The sequence below is a fragment of the Pteropus medius genome, unplaced genomic scaffold (genome assembly GCF_902729225.1).
Source record: "Pteropus medius unplaced genomic scaffold, Ma_sr-lr_union100, whole genome shotgun sequence".
Classification (NCBI taxonomy): domain Eukaryota; kingdom Metazoa; phylum Chordata; class Mammalia; order Chiroptera; family Pteropodidae; genus Pteropus; species Pteropus medius.
Genome location: NW_024355203.1, coordinates 2,174,722 through 2,197,843, shown reverse-complemented (window position 1 = coordinate 2,197,843; position 23,122 = coordinate 2,174,722). Strand labels below are relative to the sequence as shown.

General features: G+C 32.8%; 1 protein-coding gene across 2 annotated transcripts in view; it reads right to left on the bottom strand.

Annotated features, from left to right (window-relative positions):
• Positions 1-8,537: 8,537 nt before the first annotated feature.
• IL1RAPL1 (interleukin 1 receptor accessory protein like 1) overlaps positions 8,538-23,122 on the bottom strand; it is a 1,227,390-nt gene continuing 1,212,805 nt past the window's right edge. For both annotated transcript variants that reach the window (XM_039857239.1, XM_039857240.1), the window contains 3 exons: positions 20,803-20,946; positions 10,563-10,733; positions 8,538-10,119 (listed from right to left, as the gene is read on the bottom strand). In XM_039857239.1, the coding sequence (XP_039713173.1) occupies positions 9,401-10,119; positions 10,563-10,733; positions 20,803-20,946 (1,034 nt within the window). In that variant the 3' untranslated portion in view covers positions 8,538-9,400. The remainder of the gene's footprint in view (positions 10,120-10,562; positions 10,734-20,802; positions 20,947-23,122) is intronic.

Below are 23,122 nucleotides of genomic sequence, written 5' to 3'. Positions count from 1 at the left end.
CATTTTGCTGAAATAATGCAAGATGATCCATTTAATTTAACCTACATAAATTAAGTAAATTTATTAGTACTGCATGAATATAGTCTTGGACTTTATGTCATTCACTAAGGTTCCCCAAATTACATGATTATAAAAATTTCCTAGGGTTCAATTGTTTTGGAGTGTGAGCAAGTAAGTAATCCATGCCATTAACAAATGCTACAAGTGATTCTTAAAGGACATTTGGAAAAATCTTCATTGGAGTTCATCTTTTCATAAATTCATTGTTAATGTGAGGGAAAATAATTGTTAATTAAGTCCAACTAATTAAAAAAATTTGATATTGATATGTTTATTTTCATAACCAGTATCTTTGGGGATATCCCTAATTTTACTATTTTTCTTCCTTAACAGAAACAGAAGTGACAGTAGACCTGTATTCTCTTGGAAGTTGTGTTTTTAATTAACACAACTGTTAATTAGCTCACTTTTTCTTCTATGATGGTGGATTTACTTTTTCAAGTCCTACATTTCATGACAAATTTGGACTCAGTTTTCTTGACTAGTTCTTTTTTTCCCCCTTCTTTCTGAAATATTCTCAAAGTGTAATTGTCTATACAGTTCAGTTTTTTTCAGGAATTCTTTATTTGGAGTTCTGAGGAGCAAATTGGGAGGAATTATTTAAAAAGAAAGATCCAGTTTATGGTGAAATTCATCCTCTGCAAACTTTAATTTTGTATTTCAAAGAGTGACAGAGGTTGTAATGACAGAAACAACAAATCCTATACCTATGTTTGTCAAAAAGTGGTCTTTGGGCTTCCACATTAAAATTACCTGGAAGCCTGTTAAGTGAATAGATTCTGGGTCCAACCCTGGTACTATTTGGAGTTCCATTAGAATTTCCATTTTTAACAAGCTTTCCAGTCAATTCTTCTGAAGCCTAAAACTTGAGACCTACCTGTTTGGTTTTCAACTCTGTCTTATAGAATCACCTGAAGGGTTTATATAAAAATAAAAATAATAATAATAATAATAATAATAATAATAATACCACCTAACAATAGGGACAAACCCCAGATTAGTTTTTTTTTCTGAATTTCTGAGACTTTAGGACTTTTGAAACCTTCCTGGGTGATTCTAATTACACATAGGTTTTAGAACTATTCCTAGTAGGCCCACTAGAAGGATGCTATGAAAGAACAATTTCACCTCTTGTCTAACCTTTATGTCACAGTATAAGCATGCCAAAAAAAATCATAATTTCTCTTCACACATTATAATGTTTAGCAATCAAGTTCTCATTTTATTTTAGAAAAGCATGCTAGGAAATGGTTCTCTATTCATCCTGGGACTACCTAAGAAAAGATTTTCAGAGTCCAGTTTTCCTTTCCAGTTCATAAGTGTGTAAACAGTTCTTTATTGCCAGGAAAAAAAAGGAGAACTGAGATATTTAATGGCTTAATTTAAACCAGGTATCGATTTTCATAATTTTACAGTTCTGTTTGTCTTTTATATAGGCTTTTAGCATGTTCTTCTGCTTTGTTTTTGGGGGATGTTTTGTCTTTTATTAGTTTTTTTTTTCCCCAGAAGTAGGACGTTTTACCTTTTATTAGTTTTTTTTTCCCAGAAGAAATTTGACTGCCTTAGCAGTATTTCCATAATCCACATTTTTTGTGAACCATCTTGAAGACTTTTGCCATTTATCACCTTTCCTAGACTATTATTTACCTATATTTTATTTAAATCATGTAAGTATATATCATTATACCATGTAAGCAGAACTAGAAATACTATCCATAAAGTCAAGTTTATGTACTAAAGTTTTTTAAAAATCCTAACACATTTTAAATCAAACATATGTTAACTATTCAAATAAAAACCTCCTTATGTATACCATTTAAAACCAATTAACATATCATTGGGATGGAAATCCCCAATTTGGGCAAACAATTGGTAAAATATTTGTCAAATTTATATATTTTCAGCCCTTCAGAACTTATCCCACACACGTTATTAGTATTACTGGGCATTAAATATTGATTCAAAATTTGAGTTTAAAAAAGAAATTTGTTTGAATTACTCTTATAGGCCATACATAAAAGCTAAAAATACCACAGCAGTAAGTGTTTGGGTCATTATTATTTTAATTCTTTGAATATTTGCCTCATTTTCTGTTTTTATTTTTCCAATAAGTATAGCTATGATATCAATTAGGAATTTTCTAGAAATAAATAAGATGTTTCATGAATATGAATCTTTTAACCACATGTGAATGTGAGTGTAATTGAAAGCTCCTGAGAATTTGTGTTTGTGTGTGTGTGTGTGTGTGTGTTAGAGAGGTGCACAAATAGTCCCCAAATAGTCTTCAAATAGAGAGTTGTCTCCTGATATGTTTAATGGGTCAGGTTCTATGATTCAAATTTAAAATACAATATGGAAATTATACACTGAGTCATAATCCATATAACATTTTACTTCTTCAGTAGAAGTTATTTTTTCACATTGAAAAACCCTACTGAGGTAGAAATGACTTCATGAAATTTTAAATATATTAATTACTTTGAAATCCAACCTGAACTAACCTTATGTTTTTTAAAAATATATTACTTTCCATTTTCATAATTTAATTCTGCTTCATTTTTGATAAGTGTTTCTTAAAAGGCTGTCCTAAGATATGAATTCTGCCTACACAGTCCATTCATTCTAAGTGGTTTATGGTTGTTCACTTGTTATGCTTGGGATGGGAAGATTTATTACCATTCCCCTCCTCAGAAATAAGTGAATAGTTAAGTTTATTTATCTTTACCATAAAGTGAAAAGGCTAAAAATATCTCCCTTTCAGAATGACTGTGTACTACAAGCAGGTGCAAACAGAGTAGAAAAATAAGATGATTAAAGATCTTGGTTATTTTAAAATATTACCTGAGGGGACTTTATTTTAAGGTCATTATGTGAGTAGTACCTTAAAAAGAAAGGAATAAAATACCTGGGGAGCAAGAAGTAAGGAAGAGAAACAGCAAAGAGGACTCACGTTATAATGTCTTTCATTTCTGTTTCTCAAAGAATTTTATGAAGTAGGTGAGGGAAAAATGCAGGATTTAACCTTGAAAAGATCATTAACATGATAACTTTTAAGTGATCAAGTTTGTGATTCAAACCTTTCCATAATCCAGTAGTGAAGGAAAAAAGAGGGATTGTAAGTGGACCTGACTTTTTGACATGGTATTTCTTTTTGTTCAGCCAGCTAGGCATCTCTTAAGCTCCTTTCTTCACACTCATAATAAGAATTAAATCTAAGAGTTATAAGCTTATACAGACATAGAGAGGGAAAGAAAAATATAACAAGAGTTATCAGATCAACAAAGGTACTTACATATGTTCCAACAACACATTATTAATTTATTTTCATCTATGATCAGGTAGAAACCAGAAGAAACATTTGTAGCTTAATAAATAATTTAATTTCTTGAATTTCTATGTAACATATAAATTTATTTTTACAGGATATATAGAGAGCATACTCATAGAGAGCAACAGACTTATGAAACGACTATAAAACACAAATTATAATTCAAGTTTAAAATTTCTCATTTTTACACTTGTATTTGTCTATTTTCCTATTGCTAGTCAAAGCAAAATCAAATATATAATTGTAAGTATTCTAAGAAAAAAAGGAACTCCTCCATCACCTACACATGAGTTACATACATTCTAGATTGTACAAAATCAAAGGTAGTAGGCAAAACTAAAGGGAAATACTATGTAAAATGCACTTTTTACTGACTATTGAACATATTTGAGAGTGTCTGAGTTTAACCTTTGACTTGAACACCAGCAGAGGAAAATGACTAAATTCACTTTCCTATTTGGGTTCCCTCAAACTCTGAAAATGTAAAAGTTTTTACAATTCAATAGCAGGTTATATGAACATATCTCCACTACTTTGGTGGAAAGAACACACTAAGGATTCTAGTTACCAGGAGCATATGCTGCAAAGGGCATATAGACAACTGTCCATGTATGCTAACAAAAAGATGTGACTCCATCCCAGTTGAGAATTAACCTAAAATACTCACATCTGATCTCCCCAAATTTAGTCTGTCATTGGATAGATTCAATTTACTTTGCCATATGTTCATGAACAATTTAACATGTCATTTTACATTAAACCTTTTTTTTTTTTTAATGACCAGCATGCCCTTTGGAATTTAAGGTTATCTGGACTATGAAGATTGCAATTTACACAACATCAATATTACATGTAATAGTCTCTAGTTCATGTGCAGTTTTACTTTCTATTCATTTAGTTGTGAGGGGAATACAATGGAATGATTTAGAGTGATTGCCTTTCCTAGAAAAAACTTTTTAGGCTGTGAGTCCTAGGGGATGGATCAATGAAGGTAGTGGATGGAGAACTATGTACTAAAGGGCAGAAAGAAATTTTCATTTTATATATTGTATACGTATGTAATGGAGAGATGTTTTGTATTCTAAGCCTGGAAGGAAGAAATGATGGTCAATGGAAGATTATAGCTGAGTTCCTTCTTTTTAGTGAAGTTTAATGATGACGAAACATATAAGATTAGGATTAGGATTAACTCATCATCACCCCTCTTTACTCAAATTTAGTTCTTACAGCACCTTGTATCTTAATTATTAATGTAACACAAACTATCACCTTGTTGCCAATCATGACTAAAAAATAAAACTTTAAATGACCACCTCACTTCAGTTTATTCTCAAAATTCTTCATATTGCCCCAAAATTATATCATAAGTCCTGAAACTGGCAAAAAGCACAATTGCTGAAAACCAAGTATATAATCAATCCAAAATCTTGGCACAAGATAACTGGGTCCCTTTGGAAAAGCATGTCAAATGGTTGTTTCTTCTACTCCTATACTAGATTAATTCTTCTTACTTTTTAAGAAACAAGGTTAAACTCAAATGATAGAGTTTAATGTAATAGGCATCATGTCAAGTTACATGATTTCACATTCCCCCAAGCTATCTCTCAAGTAAATTAAGAAATGAGTAAACTATCGTAGTAATAATAAGTCGATCCTCATTTATCTGGGCACAAATTACTTGTCATCAAAGTTTTTCCTCACTATAAACCAAGTCTCCCATAAATTGGATGATGTTGGGAGAGGAACAGCCTTTGTTTGTTAAAAGAATAAGCATCCCTGAATTTTCATGAATGAAGGTGAGGAATAGCAGCCATAACAGTGCCTATGAGATGTGTGGTTTATCTAAATGCCAGTTTCTGAGAATATGCTCTAAATCCAAATATCAATAGCTTTTTAGATGATGGATGCCTTTAAGACTTACAACCAGGAAAACAGTTTCGCACACATTCACAATTTTGTCTGGAACTTCAAGGACTTCATTATTTCCTTTAATCTTTTTTAATAGACTCAATTGTTCCCTGAGTCAAAGTTTAAGGTCTGTTGTTAAGGATAATCAAAATTTGACTGTCAGTTACCTTCTTTGCTCAGAACAACAAAGTGGGAAGTGTTCATGAAAAGGCAAGGAATAGCTCTGCTTCCATGGACAAGCTGCTTCTTTTAGGGAACTCAGTTGTATTATCATCTCTTTGTAATAACTGTATATATTGTTTAAAAAAATCTTCAGTGATAGGTAATATGTGACTGTAGATAGGATTTGTAACCCATTTAATAATATTTCGCCTCTCTTAATCAACTATGACAATAATGGGAATAATGACCAAGCAAGTTCAGGTTAGAAACAATAAGGAATTTTCCTCTTTGGTGTCTGTGTATTCTTAGTTCCATTCAGTCATTTCACTTGTACAATACCAACAGTCTCTTTTGAATTGCAATAAGCTTCCTTCTGGAACTAATGATATAAACTTAAACCAAATTTAAAAAAGAAAAAAATTTAAGCACAGGATAAAAAAATACTTCTTAGAAAAAAGATATAATTCCAGAATCGGAAAATAATTTACCAATGCATGAATTAATGTTTTCCTAGAAATGATGATCTTAATTTACATAAATGGTATCTGTCAAAATTAATGACTTCTAGGATAAACAAAACTCAGAGTTTAGGAGTTGGCTCTCAGTTAATATTTTTTCTGGTTATGAAATACTAAATAATAAAGAAATAAACAAACATTTAGCTATTTAAGTTGATAGGGTTCAAACACATATATTATAAAGAAAGTAATAAACAAAATGCTTGTTTGAACAATCAAGTGTTTAGCTATATAAATATAGTAGGTTCAGGTTTCTTAACTCATTGTGTCTTGGATTTATTTCATAGAATTAATCTAAACTTAAAGCAGCTGGTTGCATGAGATACAAATTTCTTCTCTGCCCACAGGAGACCTAAGGGATGGATTACAAATTAAATAATCAAAGATTTGAGCACCAGTATAAAGGGTAGGACGCTCATAGGCAGCAATTAGAGGTAACATTAAAGAACCAGGTGTACTCTTGAATCCATACTGTATCACTTGGAGCCTGAGCGGTGATGGCTGAAAAATAGGCAATACCAAACACCACACATGTCCAAGTCCAGAAGCCCATTCTTTCCCTCAGCTTGGCTAACATAGTCACACTTTCAACTGTGTTTCTACAACTAGAATATTCTTATCCCCCATAGTCCCCACCAAAAAAAGAGAAGGATGAAACCTAAGCACTAAGGAAAAGACATTTTTTCTGCTTTTATTGTGAGTTCTAACATAACTTTTGTTAAACATAGAGCACGTGAACACATGACAGTTCCTTCATTTGTTCTCACATGGAGCTGATAGAGGAATACTTGAGAGGAATGTTTCTAAAGCCATAGATAGCTTCTCAATTTATTTCATTTTTTAAAAATATGACAAAAACATTAGAAAAAAAAGTTTCTTAAGTTGTGAGAATATCAAATATTACCCATCAATCCCTGAATCATGCTATTCAAAGTGCTTAAATCTACACTAAAAATAGAACAAAAAATGTACTCCCAAGGCAGCTAAATTAACACCTATGGATGCCTAAAATATGACTATGGTTTGATAACTTCCTCTACATTTATTCCACACTTCCATCGTGCACTTAAAAAGATAAAAATAGAAAAAAAACCCAAAGAAATAAACCAGGCCATTGCCATGTTTACAATTTTCTGAGCACTGGGGGAATCTAAAATCCAGTCCAATGAGGTTCACTGCCACCAGTCCCTGACAGGTGTCCATAGTACATAGTAAACAATGGCCTTCTTGGATTCTGAAAATAACCCAATGTGCAAAGCTGACCTTAAAGTTTATATATCCTTGCAGCTTCAGTTCTGGTTTGTGAAAAAAGTGACACAGGTCCAAGAGGAGCACGGGTATAAAGAACAGATTGTAGAGAAGGACCCAGGAGAGTTGTCAGGGAAATAAACATTTTCTTAAGCAAATAAAAATCAATGCACATCCCAAGGCTCCTTTACCTTGTCACACAAAAACTGAGACTGTTGCATTGTTAAAAAATTCGTATACTCATCCCTTATACATTTGCAATTCAATTTTTTTCTCCCACCAGTAGACTCTTTTTGAGGTACTTTTTTTTTTTTTTTGCATTTGTATTTGCTCCCTTGTCTCCCACTATTGTATTAGGCTTTGTAGTGTTTCTCATTATATGGTGGTTGGAGTAAACTGAACATACAATAGTCACTACACAAGCCCACAGACGATGACTGGAATGAAAGTTCCTTCAAGAATCACTAAAGTAATATATAAGTTCTATTATCAGTGTTTTCATCACATTCATTTTATTAAACTAAAAGCTATTTAGGTAATATTTCCCTTTAACAATCTGCCCTCTGCAAATTCCTTTATGACTAATTTTGCATTACCCTCAACATAAATACATATTAGCTGTTTATGTCACTGATTTCAAACATAAAGCTGCATGGTTGGGATGAATTTCCTGGGAGCATCAGCTTTCTGTTTCTGAAAGATAGAGCTATACAGTTAAAATAAAATGATTCTTTATACAGTAAAAGTAATTATTTTAAACACTTTTCTCACCTAATTTAAAAACTACTTTTTTTGTAAATAACGTTTATTTTGAAAGTACTGATTTTTGTAGGTGTAACCTCCTGAGTTCTTATTTAAACACTTTGATATGAATAAGTGTTGCTTATGTTCACAAACTGAAACCAAACATTTGATTCTGAATGTATCATTGAAAATTAAATACAGTGAATTAACATTTAAATACAAGGAGACCCCATAATAAGTTTCACAGATTTTTTCTGACTCTTTAGAAAATAACATTTTGTATAATACAAGGTGACAAAACATATTTGATGACACATCCTGTCCTTCCCTTTGGTTTGGAAGCCTTCAATGTAAATTTCATTTTGACTTGTGTTGATTCACCCTTTTAAGTTAACTTGCCTGGCTTTTGCACATAATATCATTTGCAGAAAAAATATATAGAGAAAAGAGGAAGTAGAATATTAAACAAAAACAGCCACAAACACATTCATGCCTTTCCAGGAAGTGATCAAATATAGGGCTTGATTTTTTTTTTGTTTTGTTTTTTCTTTTTTTCTTTTTTTGTTACTTTTTGTTGTTGTTGTGTGTTTATATATATATATATATATTTATTTATTTATTTATATAAGGGTACATTAACTCATTTAAAAAATGGAAAAAAACACTCTCTCCCCCATTTTCATGCCCTTGATCTTTTCTTCTTAGCACACTGTAGTAGTCACTACTAGCACACTTTTGGGTCTGGAGTGTATTCTGATGAGCAGTGAATTAAATGTTAAGACAGTTAGACTCACCACCACCCCTCCTCAGAGTTTACACATCATGCCGCCATTAGAAGGGTAGAGGTAGGGAATGAGGCAGGACAAGGAAGAGATTCAGGGCTCTGATTGGCGGGGCCCTCCTATGAACAAGTGTTCTTTTTATCTTTTTTTTTTTCCCCAACTGGCAATGCTGGCATTCGTTGCACTGCTCTCTGAAGGCCTACATGGCCCTGCTGATCCTAGGCAGAACCCAAGAGAGGATCCGGTGCTCCTTGTCCCAGTGGATAGATTTGTCCAAGCACCCCAAGGGAATGTTAAAAGCAAAATAAAATCAAGAAAAGGAAATAAAACCCATTCTAAAACTAAACTAATGAAGCAAAAAAGGGTATTCTATCTATATATAAGTTTCTTCTTTAAAAAAATGTAAATTTACAAATTCCAATGACATATAAAACAAAGTCAAAAAATGTGATGGATAAGAGACATGGTAAAACAGGAACACTGATGCTACAAAGAAATTGCAAAAAACATATGTACAAGACCCTGTTTTTCCTCGTGTTCTAGAGATTGTAATGCATGTTTTTAACAGCAGCAGTCGAGGATTTAGTTCCAGGCACTGGACTGCAGACTCTACTCAAGCTCCCAGGGACGGGGTGTCCCTTGTTTTTCTGTCACCAAATCACACTGGATATACTGGTCTCCCTTGGCAACAGCGGCAGGATGGCACTGTTTGTGTGGGCCTCATCTGGATTCTGCTCCCTGCTCGATTTTGTCTGTGGCCGCTGCCCGTTGATGAGTGTCATAGGGATGTTACAATAGGTATGCTGATTTCCTATGGAGGTAAGAGGCAGGGTGCCGGTAGGAGGTACGTCATACTCATAGCTTCGGTAGTAGTGTTTCTGACGCATTTGTGAATGGTACGTATTGTGAAAGGTGGAACGGAGATCTGGATGGGCAGTGGCTAGAGCTGTGGAGGTGGCTGCAGCCATGGAAATAGCCGAGACAGTCTGCAGCTCCCCGAAAGGCCCCTGCTCACTAACATCTAAAGCCTGCTCGTGTGTAATGGGTTCTATCCTCTTAAAAGGCATTTCATATTGTAAACGTTTCCAGAATTTAGAGTTCAACTTGTTGCATTTTGGTCCATGCCACTTAATAACCGTCAGGAGCTTAATGGTGTGCTTGAGGGCCTCCACCTCCTGGTAGTTCATAATTCCTCGTAGTTCACTGCATTCAATTAGTATCACTTTAATTTCTCCAGTCACAAGCATGTTTCGAAGTCTGGTCTCCAGTTCAAAGATACTCCAGCCCCTTCTGACTACGTAATTTGGGGTCATGACAATAATCAGCCGCTTGCTTTGATCTACACACCTTGCTACATCTTCAATGTATGCTACGAAAGAGAAAAGGATTTATCAGAATGAGTACATTGAACATGTGTTCCAAAAAGCCCTGGTAGATTCTTTCATACATTAAATGAGAATTGGTGTTGAGTAACATCTTAAGATGAAAATAGCCAATGATCACTTTGAATAGATTATGGGCTTTGCTTCTTTTAACATTAGAAATATTTTTTCCAGGTATATAAATCTCTTATTTGGTTTCTTTAAATGTCAAGGCTTATAAAATGAGATGCTCTATAAAATAATGGAAGTAGCTCTTCTGAGGTATCAAAAATTTAGTTTCTATGAACAAATAATGACATTTTTTTTCTTGAGAATCTGACAGATACAATTTTCAAAGTATAAAATGTAAGTTAAAACTCTGTCTAAAAATGATGACTACACAGATAGACATCAAAAATATGCACATTCTCAATTGAAAACATTAACTTACTTCCAGTTGGAATTAAATCTCTATCTGGTATAAACAACTTATATCCATAGTGCTTTTCAAGCATATCAGGTAGGATTTCAAGAGCAAAGCGTTCTTCTTCCCCAGTCTCTTGATTCCACTGGTCAGGATCCACTTTGGTGTATGATAAGTATGCATCATAGTCTTTATTGTCTGTCAAAAACATTACAGAGTATAACTGAAGTCATTACTTTAAAAAGAAAACAATAAAACATGAAAACATTCACCTCTTTTCATAAACATTTCCAAATATCCCACTTCTGGGAGACCAAAGAAAGAAGCCTCCATTAGTTTTCAATAAGAATTCAATAATACCAAATACTCTGGTACTAATTTGGAGATATAAGGGATTCCATTTTCATTTTGTTGTTGTTGTTATTGTGAAGGCAGTAGGACAAAAATCAATGAAAAGAACAATAAAATGTTCACTTCCAGCATTTTTGATGCAGAGATCATAGAGAATCTTAACTGCTTATAAAATCCACATATTTGGATAATATATGCTTATTCTAAAGAATTATACATGCAACAAATCCTGCCTTTGATTGTTTTATCATTGGGAAAATAAAAAGAGAAAACTACACCTGCCTTGACCATGAAGGAATGATGTTTGGAATGTGTGGACTGTGTTAATTTTCTGTTGGGGAGAAATATAAAACCAAACTCGAAAAAATTAATTTTTTACTGGAAGTTAGATCTTGGATTTTGGGACTAAGGATATTATTATATTGAATTATTGTTAAAAAAAAAAAAAGCATTGCTTACTGATCTCCATTTATATTACAGGTAAAATACTGCCTAATTATTTTTCATGATGTTAATCAGTTATACCATAAGAATTGAAAATTATAATACAAATGAATGAAACTTAGTCCTAAAATTTTCTTTCATCATTCTTCCCCCTTTTAACATGAAAATTCTTCAAATATTTGATGACTACTATCATGCATTACCTTTACATTAATTTTTTAACATCACAAATTTCTCATCTGTTGTTTCTAAGAACAAAAAGTCATTTATCTTCTGGATAGTCTCTCATTCATTGATTTTCTTTTTCAAATGTGATTTCAGAATTTATAATTCACCTCAATTCTAAGCTGTCATGATGCTAAGTCTACGTATATAAATATCTTAGACTCTCTTTTGTGCTTCTTTGATGATGGTCAGTGTATTACTTGATTATTAGATTAAGTTAAATTGAAATACTAAATTTCAGAACAAAATGCACTTTGTATTTGGCATAGAAATTTAAAACCTTGGGGTATAATACATCCAAAATAGAGAAACATCCTTGACTGTTGCTCTGGGTGGCTTTCAGATACTCCTTTTGACATGAGGGACACTAAAGCTCACTTCCAGAGATCCGTATGTGTGTATTCATTTTAGTGGTCTAATAATCTTGAACCATTTAGAAGTCATTCTATGATTATAGAATGACTTTTAGCTGAGGAAGATTTTTTTTTAAAGCAGCTTTCAGGTAAAAAAAAATTTTGGAAAATAGTAATCATCCCGAATGTGTCATATTTTGATATTTGGTATTTTCTTTATTCTTCAGTCAAGATATATTTGTACAGAAAGAAATCTAACTATGAGCAGTGAATACACTATATATATATATGTGTATATATATATATGTGTATATATATATATATACACATATTATATATATATATGAACATGACATATATTATATAGAAGTTGTTATTATATATGTATATGTATATATATGTGTGTGTGTGTGTGTGGTATATATATATATATATATATATATATATATATATATATATATACTGTTAAATTGTATACCTGAAACTTACTGGATTTCCTTAGCCAATGAGATCATAATAAAAAAGAAACTAAAAACTAAAAAAAAAGAGATATATTTGTACATATTATAAAAAGTTCAATTTTTACAAAAAATAATAATGATATTTGCCATAGCATATCTATACACATATGCCAGCAGTCTACAATGGTACTATTTTCTTGATGTAAAAACTTTGGTTGAGTAAGAAATCACAGAAAATAGCACAGAATTAAGCTATTATGTAATACTAATTATTATTTCATTAAAATGTCCATTCATTAGATATTTACTTGCCATACCTATTAAATCTAAAACTTCCTTTATGATATTGGTCAGTAGCTTCCAGTCTAGCAGAAGATGTAGACAAGTCAACAGTCCAAATAAGTACAAATTAGTAGTGACAAAACAGTCATGGAGATGTAGAGAATAGCATAGAGTGTATAGTCAATATTATTGTAATGGTAGTGTGTAGTGCCAGATGGATGATAGAGTAATAGGGGGGATCACCTCACAGATTGTATAAATGTCTAACTTTTTAAATTAAAAAAAAAAGAACCAAATAGAACTGCCGGAACTGAATACAATGACAGAACTAAAACATTCAATAGATAGCTTCAAAACTAAACTTGGTTATGCTGAAGAAAGAATCAGAGAACTTGAAGACAGAACATTTGAAATTAGATAGAGGAACAAAAACCAAGAAAAAATGAAAAAGAATCAAGAAAACCCTTGTGAACTGTGGACACCATCATGTGAACTAACATTCGCATCATGGGAGTTCCAGAAAAAGGAGAGAGAGAGAAGGTGGCAGAGAGTTTATTTAAAGAAATAACAACTGAAAAATCCCCAAACCTTGAGAAAGAGATGGATATCCGTGTACAGGAAACTCAAAGGACACAAAGCAAGATCAAACCAAAGAAAATTACTCTGAGACACATTATAATTAAAATGCTAAAATTCAAAGACGAAGAGAGAATTTTGAAAGCAGCAAGAGAAAAATGACTCATCATATACAAGTGAACCCCCATAAGGCTATCAGTGGATTTCTCTGTAAAAACCTTCAAGACCAGGAGGGAATGAGATGAAATACTCAAAATGATAGAGAAAAAAAGCCAACCAAGAATATTATAGTCAGAAAAAGTGTCCTTCAGAAATGAGGGTGAGATAAAGACATTCCTAGACAAACAAAAGCTAAGGGAGTTCATCACCACTAGAATGACCTTATAAGAAGTGCTAGAGGAAGTTCTTCAAGTTAAAATTAAAAGACACTAAGTAACAAGATGAGAACACATAAAAATGTAAAACTCAATGGTAAAGGTAAACATATAGTCAAAATCAGAATACCCTAATACTTTAGTGATGGTGTGTAAATCACTTTTATCTATATTATAAACATTAAAAATATTAAAAATGACTGTAGCTACAATAATTTGATAGTAAATAAATGATATAAGAAAATGTAAAGTATGACAACAATAGCATAAAATGTAGGTGGGAGGAAACTAAAAGTGTAGATTTTTATATGCACTTGAAGGTAAGTTGTCCCAATCAACAGACAAGTTGCTTTGCTACTTGAAGTCAAACAACTAGTCCAAAAGAATTTTCTTCTTCAATTGACTGAATTAACTACTATATTTTTATAAAAAATATATATTTGAAGGGAAAAAATAAGTTTGGATTCTGGAGAGTTAAGAAATAAAAAATTTGAGTTTAAAGAAATCTTGATGAAGGAAAATATGGAACTATGTATCAGGAATGAAAAAGTAGTTTTGAAAAATGATAAATAAATATTTTCCTCCTTGATGTATGAGAAGATATTAGTCAATGCTCTTTAGAAGGACTGAGAAGCCAAAGGATTCATGGATTTTTTTAGAACATCAAAGGTTTTAAGAAAATGTAAATTTAAGGCTCCCTTCTCGAGAAAAACATGGTTGCTATACTGGATCTGACCATATAAATAGCTTGAGATCGACATTTGGGTCTTTGTGAGATTTTAACCTTTAAATGCCTACTAAATGTTATTGGTGGCTAGCCATTTTTTTTTTATTCTCAAATATTTATAAGTCATATATGAAAATGACTTATGACAGATGGGTTACCAAATGGGTTACCAAAATGAGACTGGAGGAAGGCTCAACAATAAATTGTGTATTTCATCTTAAAAGGTGATTTTCTAAGTTTGCATGTGGCATATTAACACAGAAACATGTCATTATTAAAATTAGCACTGAGGTAATTAAAAAAATAAGTTTTAAAAAAATTAAGCCAGATTTGCCTTCATATTCTTTTTCACATTTCCAAGATATAATTTTTCCAATGAAAACTCTGAATAAGTAGATGACATATCTTGAATAAACAAATATTAGTTATATGAATTTAATATTTTGATTTTATGATTATTGAATGTCATTGTTTTAATAAATTTCACTTTTCATTTCAATCCTTCCATGACAATGTCTGGCAATTATATTCTAAAATAAAGCTGCTTGAGTTTTACACTTTAAAAATATTACAATATTGTTTTAGTTTACATGTTCTGTTATTTGATATTTTTCTAGACTATTTAAATTCATAGGGTCTCAAATACTGAAGTGTGGCAGTGATTTAAAGATATATTGTGCAATATAATGGAGAAAAAAACCCAGCAGCTGAGCTGAGCTCAAATCTTGACTGCCATTAGTTTTTTTTTTACTCATTTAAGATGATTTTTATGGCACTTTCCTAAAGATGTCTAGGATTAAATGAGTCCCCAACATAGCAAAATGCTTGGCCCAAAGGAGGCATTCAGTAGATATTAATTTCCTTCCTTTGCAACCTTTAGAAGTCAGTGGGCAGTATAGATGTTAGAAGTCTTGAGAGGGTAAGAGTTAGCAGAGTGGTCTATAGGGAGGACAGAGTTTGGGATAAGAAAGCTTGATTCTTATCACTTAGCTTACAACTGGACAAGTTGTATACCAGAAACAGCTACAGGTCTTTCCTGGAACTCAAAAACATATTCTAGATCAATCATATGTATGGAAATTATCTAATCACCACCAGCAAAAAAACCCAAAACAACAATAGAAACAAAACCCTATAGGATTTCTAAATGATTTACAGAAGTACTATGTTTCACTGAGGGACATGAGGACAATAATTCCTGAAACAATTAATAGTAATGTCATAAATGAAGGAGAAAGAAAAATAAATTATGTGACTTTAGATTGCATAGATACCAATTTGTTTCATATGCCTAAAATGGAACAGATGTTGATATTTTCCAAGAGTTGGGAGTAAAGATTATAAAAGATTGCTCTAACTCATTTAATCTCATACCTGTAATAACTCTCAAAGTAGAACTAGAGATCTCTTTTTGCCTCTTGAATGTAGGAATCATATAAGCAATTATAGTGTTCTTATAAACTTTCTCTGCCATCATTATGAGTTAGCATGCTTCTCATACCTCATAGTAAGAGGTATATAAACAAAAATATAAACAAAAACAAAACAGTTTGCACTCTGAGGAAACAAACATAAAGTAGAGCCACTTGTCTAGCATTAGGTCCTCTCCCAAGAATGAAGCCTTCAGACTTCATTCTTTATGAACTTATTACTTATGAGTTCATAACTTATAAGTTGCTCCCTAATGAAAACTTATGCAGTACCTTACTGACATCTACCAATATAATCATCACGTTAAGAGAGCTGCTGTTTGCTTTTCCTTTTTTCTCTTGTTAATAGACTATCTATAAGTTTACAACCATGTTTTTATTTAAATATGTGTCATATTTTTTATTTGTAGAGCCAGTACTAAAATCTCAACATCTTTGCAAAGAATTGGAAGTAATAATTCTTTTCTTCATGACTTTGTCTTGAGCTTTCCTTTCACAGAAATAAATAAATGAGATAAGGGATCTTGAATTCACAATGCTCTACAAGTAGTAAGCTTTCACAACTAAGTGTTCATTACTCAAAGTGAAAAGGGCTATAATAATAATGTGTCTATAGTGCCATTTGCGTAAAGATGAAGGAGAAAATAACTAGATCTTGGGACTATGAAGGAAATCTTTGTTAAGTTAGAGAGGAAATATGAACTATATATGAGAGAGAAAAAGACAGAGATAGAGAAGGGAGGGAGGAGAAGGAAAGAAGGGAAGGAAGAAAGGATTACATTTATACAAGCTTTAAAACAAAATGGAAGAGAACCCCAGGAAAAAGCATGGAGGAACAAAAGAGTCTGATATTGTTATGATAACTATATTTCCCTTATAATTATTCCAGCAAAAATGGTGGGATACTGTATTAGTATAGGTTCTGCTCTAGAGACAGTAGGTTGTCTTTATCAAGATGGTCAGCTAGCATTTAATTAGAATAAGGCAACACTAGAGGCAGCCACTACAAGCACCTCAACTATCTTCACTTCTGATCAAAAGTAGATGCTTCATTAATTAGCACAGTGAATGTTAGAAGTCAAGTTTCTTTGCTAAAATTAGTGGTTTTTTACTAAGTATAATGAATCTTAGAAATGGACCATCCATGGTGAAATCAGTGCTATTCAAAACATATGGATTACTTATCATTTAGAGACGCATCACACCCCTATAAGTATCTAGTAGGGCCAGTGGCCTGCCCCTGTAGGGAAGCTGTTCCAGGCTTGATTTTATTAGGGTCCAGGGCAGGCCACTCCAAGATATCTCACAATGGCATGTTGATTATTTTGAATTAAAGTTACTGAAGAAACTGTCAGTGCAAGAACCTCTGACCTCTGTCCCAATAAAAGCAAGAGATAAATCTACGTGAAAGGTACCCTCTCTGCACCTGGAGGACACCCTGTATTGCTAGAGTCAATTAACTCAGGGCCGAAGAATCTGTACAAACAAACCTTGTTGCCTCTTTTCTAATTTACTACTTTGTTTAAATTCCTCATTAATGAATATCCAAATTTACTTCAATTCCTTTCTAATTAGCACTAACTTTTTTTGTGTGCTGTCAATTTCTCACAAATTTATTATTTGTCTGAAAAGTATAAAAGGTGCCTGGTTCAATCATTCCTTTGAGTCTCAATTTATGATCTGAGTATTATGATTCTCCCATGCACATGTATTAAATTGTTTTTTGTCCTGTTAATCTAGTCTTGTGTGAATTTTATTATATTATTATTAGTCCAGCCATAGAACTAAAGAAGGGTATGAGGGGATTCATCTCCTGTGTTCTGATGAAAAATATTCTTAGATGTCATTAAATGATTAGCCTAATCATGCTGCTAGAATATCATCATATTTGCCTCGGAGGAAACTTTCTTGTAAGGTTTTTTGGGAACACACACACACAACAGAGAGTTAGGACATCTTCAAGTTTATAAGTTGGGTTACATGCTTGTTTGTTAATAAATGTATATGCAGCAAAATGTCCAAATTTTCTTTCATTATATTATGAAATCAAGGAGGTGGGGAGTAGCTAATCTTCTCCTACCACTAACCATTATAGTTACCTCATTTACCCAAAAGGACCTGAGAATTATGCATGGCTGCCTTGTCTTGTGTCAGTTCTCAACAGCTGTGTTTGTCCAAAGACCAGCATATCATTCTAAATGGAACTCTGCTTGGTCAAATTCTGTGGGCGTGGCAAGGTTGCAAATGTTAGTTGGGTCACCTATAATGGCAATTGCTTTCTGAGCTAAGAGTGTGGAGGATAAAATGGAGGGGTAGAGAATGAAGGCCAAGAGGGCAGTATAGGAGACATAGACAAAGCAGTTGCAATGAAGAGTGAGGGGAAAGTCTATTTTCAAGAGGTACAATTAACTGGCCATGATAATTAATTAGAATTGGCAGATGAAGAGAAAGTAAAGTAAATGAGGTAGAGGATGATATAAAACTTTGAAATACAAAATGGAAGATGACAAGAAATAAGTGTGGGAGGTGATTTAAAAGCTGGGTTTGGGAGTTATCATGGTGGAAATAACCACTAGGGTACTAGAAAAAATGATACTAAAATAACAGAACTGAGAGAAGGACATTTAGAATTTACTTGTGCATAAAGGTAATTGAACATAGGGTTGTAAATGTGATCTAGAAAGGTGGGTGTTGCAGAATTAGAAAAATGCTAAGGCTTGAGTCCAGGGGCAATAATAAAATGTAAAGTTATGTAGAAGAGGACACAGTGTGAGCAAACCAAAAGGGCAAAGCAGCAATATGTTCTATCTTGGAAAAATAGAATCTTTCTGATATAGAACTGATCTAGTTAGGAAATGCTTATTGTAATAACTTAAAAGGAACTGGCTGAATATGTCCCTGATGCCAAATATTTCTTCTCCCAGTCTGATATAATAGCTGAAATTGTTGGGATTTGGAATCATTTAGACCTGGGTTTAAGTTTTGTTTTTCTGGTTGTGTGATTCTCTGAGTATCAATAAAGTAGTCAATACAGCATTTGTTATTTGATAAATATTCAACAAATAGTCAATGAATCTGTTATTATCATATCACCATAGTAAGAAATTACTTCAAAACATAAGCTAAACCTTCTTTCCCTATTCTCGACACTTTATTTTCCCTACTTCCAAGAGTACTTTATATATTCTCTTTTTGGTGGAAGTAATAAGATGGTCAAGATAAAGACATTGCTCGGTTTTGACTTTCAAATTACATTTTTTAAAAGCCAAGTCAAGAATATGAAATGCTTGGGGTCTCTTCTTAACAGATATCTCTTCTTTGGAAGATGAAAAAAATTGAGGGAAAGCGAAGAAGAATGGGGATTTGATGATGTTAGAGAAATTCTCGACCATTGTAAGAGAGTAGATAATTATGTGACCATAACAGCAAGTGTAGAAGAACCCAAGGGTATATTACTAAGGTTTAGAGGGATCTAAACCATCCAGAATCTTCTACCATTCAGAACATTGACAAATAAAAACTGCACTGGAATTGATAGTTTGGGTAAAATCATTCATGTCATTCAGAACATAAAATAAACTAATATAATATTGTATGTCAACTATAATTGGAAAACTACAAATATAAAAATAAAAATAATAAAAGCTTTGGAAATAGACCTATTTTCAAGTCCCATCTTGGCCATGTACAGTAATATTTGTGTTTATCTTCTTCAGTAAGTTATTTACTTCTCGGAGCCTTAGTTGCCTTATCAGTATAATGGATATTATAACATTGATCTCAGAATTTGAGGCTCAGCAAAAATTATTTTAAGAATGCCTAGCACATTGCTTGGTACCCATTCAACAATAGCTCTGACATTGGCAATTTTCTTACATCTCTTTGAAGCGGTAGCAAAATATTTAATCATTTATATGAACACGTAAGAAAGTTAGGAACAAAGAACAAATAGGCAACTCAGCACTTAAAAATTAAAAGAGAAAAAAAGTTTTGCTACAGTATAGACTTCACCCTAATAGGAAAGGGGAAGGAGTGCTAGGGATGCTGAACAAACTTTTCCTCTTCACAAGTCTGACAACCTATAGTTCTACCTGTGGATTTATTCCAGAGGCCCCTGAAAATGTGGTAACATGGGCAATTGCTTCATTTTCTTTTGCACCATTTAGTGCAAAACTGACAGTCAATGAAAAAAAAAGTTTATAAATATGAAGAAGAACCTTTACCATCCTCACTATTTATTGTTGATTTGCATATGCTTCCTATATTGCAAGTTTATCTTACATGTGAATCACTTTCAAATGACCAAAAAGGAAAACATTTACATTCTCTAATGAGTGGTTTAAGGAGTTCAATTTTTGGACCCCAAATTCCTCTTAGATTGTATATATATTCATGACTGACTAGAGGCAAATATTAATTACTATTTCTATGAAAACAATATTTACTTGTCCAATTTCAGTAAAATTATTAAATGTATTATTATGAAAATAATGTGCTTGTGCACTTTCTTATCTGTTGGTTGACACTTGGAATAAAAATTAGCTTGTCTCAATATAGCTAAATAAACAGGATTGAAAAGACTGTTGGATGAATTCTAAAACATTCAGCAGTTTATTATAACTGATCGGTTTAAATAAGGAACAAATTGAGATTCACTTCAAACTACTAGGCTAGGGAACACAATTAAAAGAGACACTCCTCACCTATAGAAAAGTAAAGCTGATCTTTCAGTACTGATTACAAGGTGAGAGAAGATGAACACACTGATAGCATTGCAATCAGCATTTGTAACTTGCAAGTGCTGTTTGGAATATGATTCTAAAAAGGGTAGGTGTTGCTTTACAATTTTCAGAGGAATATATCTATTGACTCCAAAGTATCACACATATAGTACCACATAAAAGATGAATTTATGAACCAAACACTGAAAGATTCTAAGAGCTGCTGTCAATGGTTACATAGGTAACTTTTCTTTCCCCTAATAAAATGAAGGAAACAAAAAATAATATTGAGAAAGAACATTAAAAGAGGGAACTTATCTTACCTCCATCCAGCTCTTCAGTCCCAAAATGATTCCTGTAGAAGAGCATGATTTCTATTTTGTAACACTTGTAGATGGTCACCAAACAAACAAGCAGCAAAAGGATAGCACCAAGCCCTCCAGCAAGTTCAACCGTGTACATCAGCTCTAGAAAAAAAAATCACAAGAGAGAATTATACCATATTTACATCCAAAATCATAAATTCGACTTGATTTCACAGTTTTGTAGGTGAGACTAGATGTGGGCAATAGATTAACACAATCACTTTCCTCTCTGCATGAAAATCTGACCTTTTACTAACTTTCTAGCTTTGTTTCCTTGGTAGCCAGATGAGGTGGTGTGTGGTAACCGTTGCTAAGCAACATTGCTTATGGTAAAAATGAATGCATGTTGGTGGATTGCATTTTGATTGAGAACTATAAATACTTGATTGTAAACAATGATTTTGGGCTTGCCTGAGTGCAGTAACTCTTACATACAAATATACACCTTGTAGGAATCCTGCAAGTTATACTTATAGGGTTGATAAAAGAAATATTGGTTCCTGATGATATAAAGCTTTTAAGCCAGGAGGGCTTCTGAACTCACCAATGTGAATCTATCCTTCCCACCTGATCTCTCACCTGCGGTTTGGAGCTAAGGGGAGTGGAGGGGTCAAACAGCACAGTTCTTGAAGGGCAATGTGGACTGTTGCATGGAGTGTTAGGTGGACCACCTAATCAATACTGTTTGCTGGCCTCTGTCATGCAGTGACTCCTGTCCTATATCTTTCTGAATAAAGTGGTGCTAATGTGGCCTATGATAGCTCTGGAGGCTGAATGCTTACTTGGGTTTAAGAAGTAGGCCTGCTAGTGGATGTCATAGCAGATTATATTGGTATTTTCCTTTCACTAAGTTACTTTTTTTTTCTTTTCCTTTGTTTCTCCTTTCACTAGGCATATTACTACATACTAGCCAAAGGATTTTCTTGCCATTCACTGTATACAAATTCTCTTATATCTCTTAAATGTTTATGTTACATCAAAAAATTATCAGGCAATTTGGGGGATAAAAAATCACTTCTTTTTTCTCCTTTAGAACTCATGGACACTGTAATAAATTCAAGGCTATTGGTATTTAAACATTAAGCCAGAATGCAGAGATTTTGAAATTTACTTTAACTAATTGCTTGTGTATGCCTGTTGTCCTTCATCAAAATAATCCAAATGTTGTTACTGATGGGTAGCCATTGTTTCCTGCAGTTGACAACTACCTTGAAAAGTACTAGTTTGCTTAATTATCATTAAAGATAAATATTCCTGAAATTATGGCTCTAAAATAATGGTATTTTTGATTCTGTAACTTAGACTCCACCGATGGGTTATCCGATTTTGTAACGTAGTCAGTGTAGTCTTAGACTTAGAACTTTAAAATAATATATGGTTTTGCAGTGACAGCTACTCTTGGGTTACAAGATCCTTCCTGAGATCTTGAAATGGGGTGAAATCATCATGAGTGCAGTACAGTATCAGTGTTAAATAATTTGAAAAAATTTGGCCATAATTTTCTCATAAGTCTTGTGTGTGTTTGTATGTGATGTCACTTTTCCTGTAATAATTGCAGAACAAAATTCAGCCATGCTTTTCATTATCTAGTCCTTCGTTTCTAATTCAACAGTTTAATAAAAAACACACATAACTCCTGCATAATCAAGTGCATTTTCCTGCCATTATTAAAATTAAAAGGGACATAGAAAAAATCTTATAAAAAGTGATTGGACTTTATGAATTTAAGAAAGAAAAATAAAGTGAGCTATTAAATCTTTTAGAGTCTAAGTAAATTAATATTAAGTGTAAAATATTGAAAATTATATCCACAAAATTTTTATATTTGTATTTATAAATATCAGACAGCCTTATCTGTTGACTCTTGTGAAGGACTACACAAAATAGCAGTACAAAAGTACTAAGACTGAAATATAAAACGCTCTTCAGTATACCGTTTTCCTAATAATGTGTGAACAGAAAGGGTAAGTGGGTAGATAATTCTGTGGGGTACTTTGAATCTTGTTCTCTCAGGATATGTGTTAAACCACTACACACAGAAGTCTGCATAAAACTCTAACTTATGCCCATAGGCTAATTTATACACCAGAAAAATCTGATTTAAATTATACTGCATATGATGGGAGAGATAAGCATTTGGACTATGGCTTCTGTTAAGATTCATTGTTTTCTAATTTAATGCATTAAACGGTTGGAATTCATCACTCTAAAAATTCTTGCATGAGAAAAGAAATGGAAAAATAATGGAGAATGCTTATCTTCTACTTCCCAACATTAC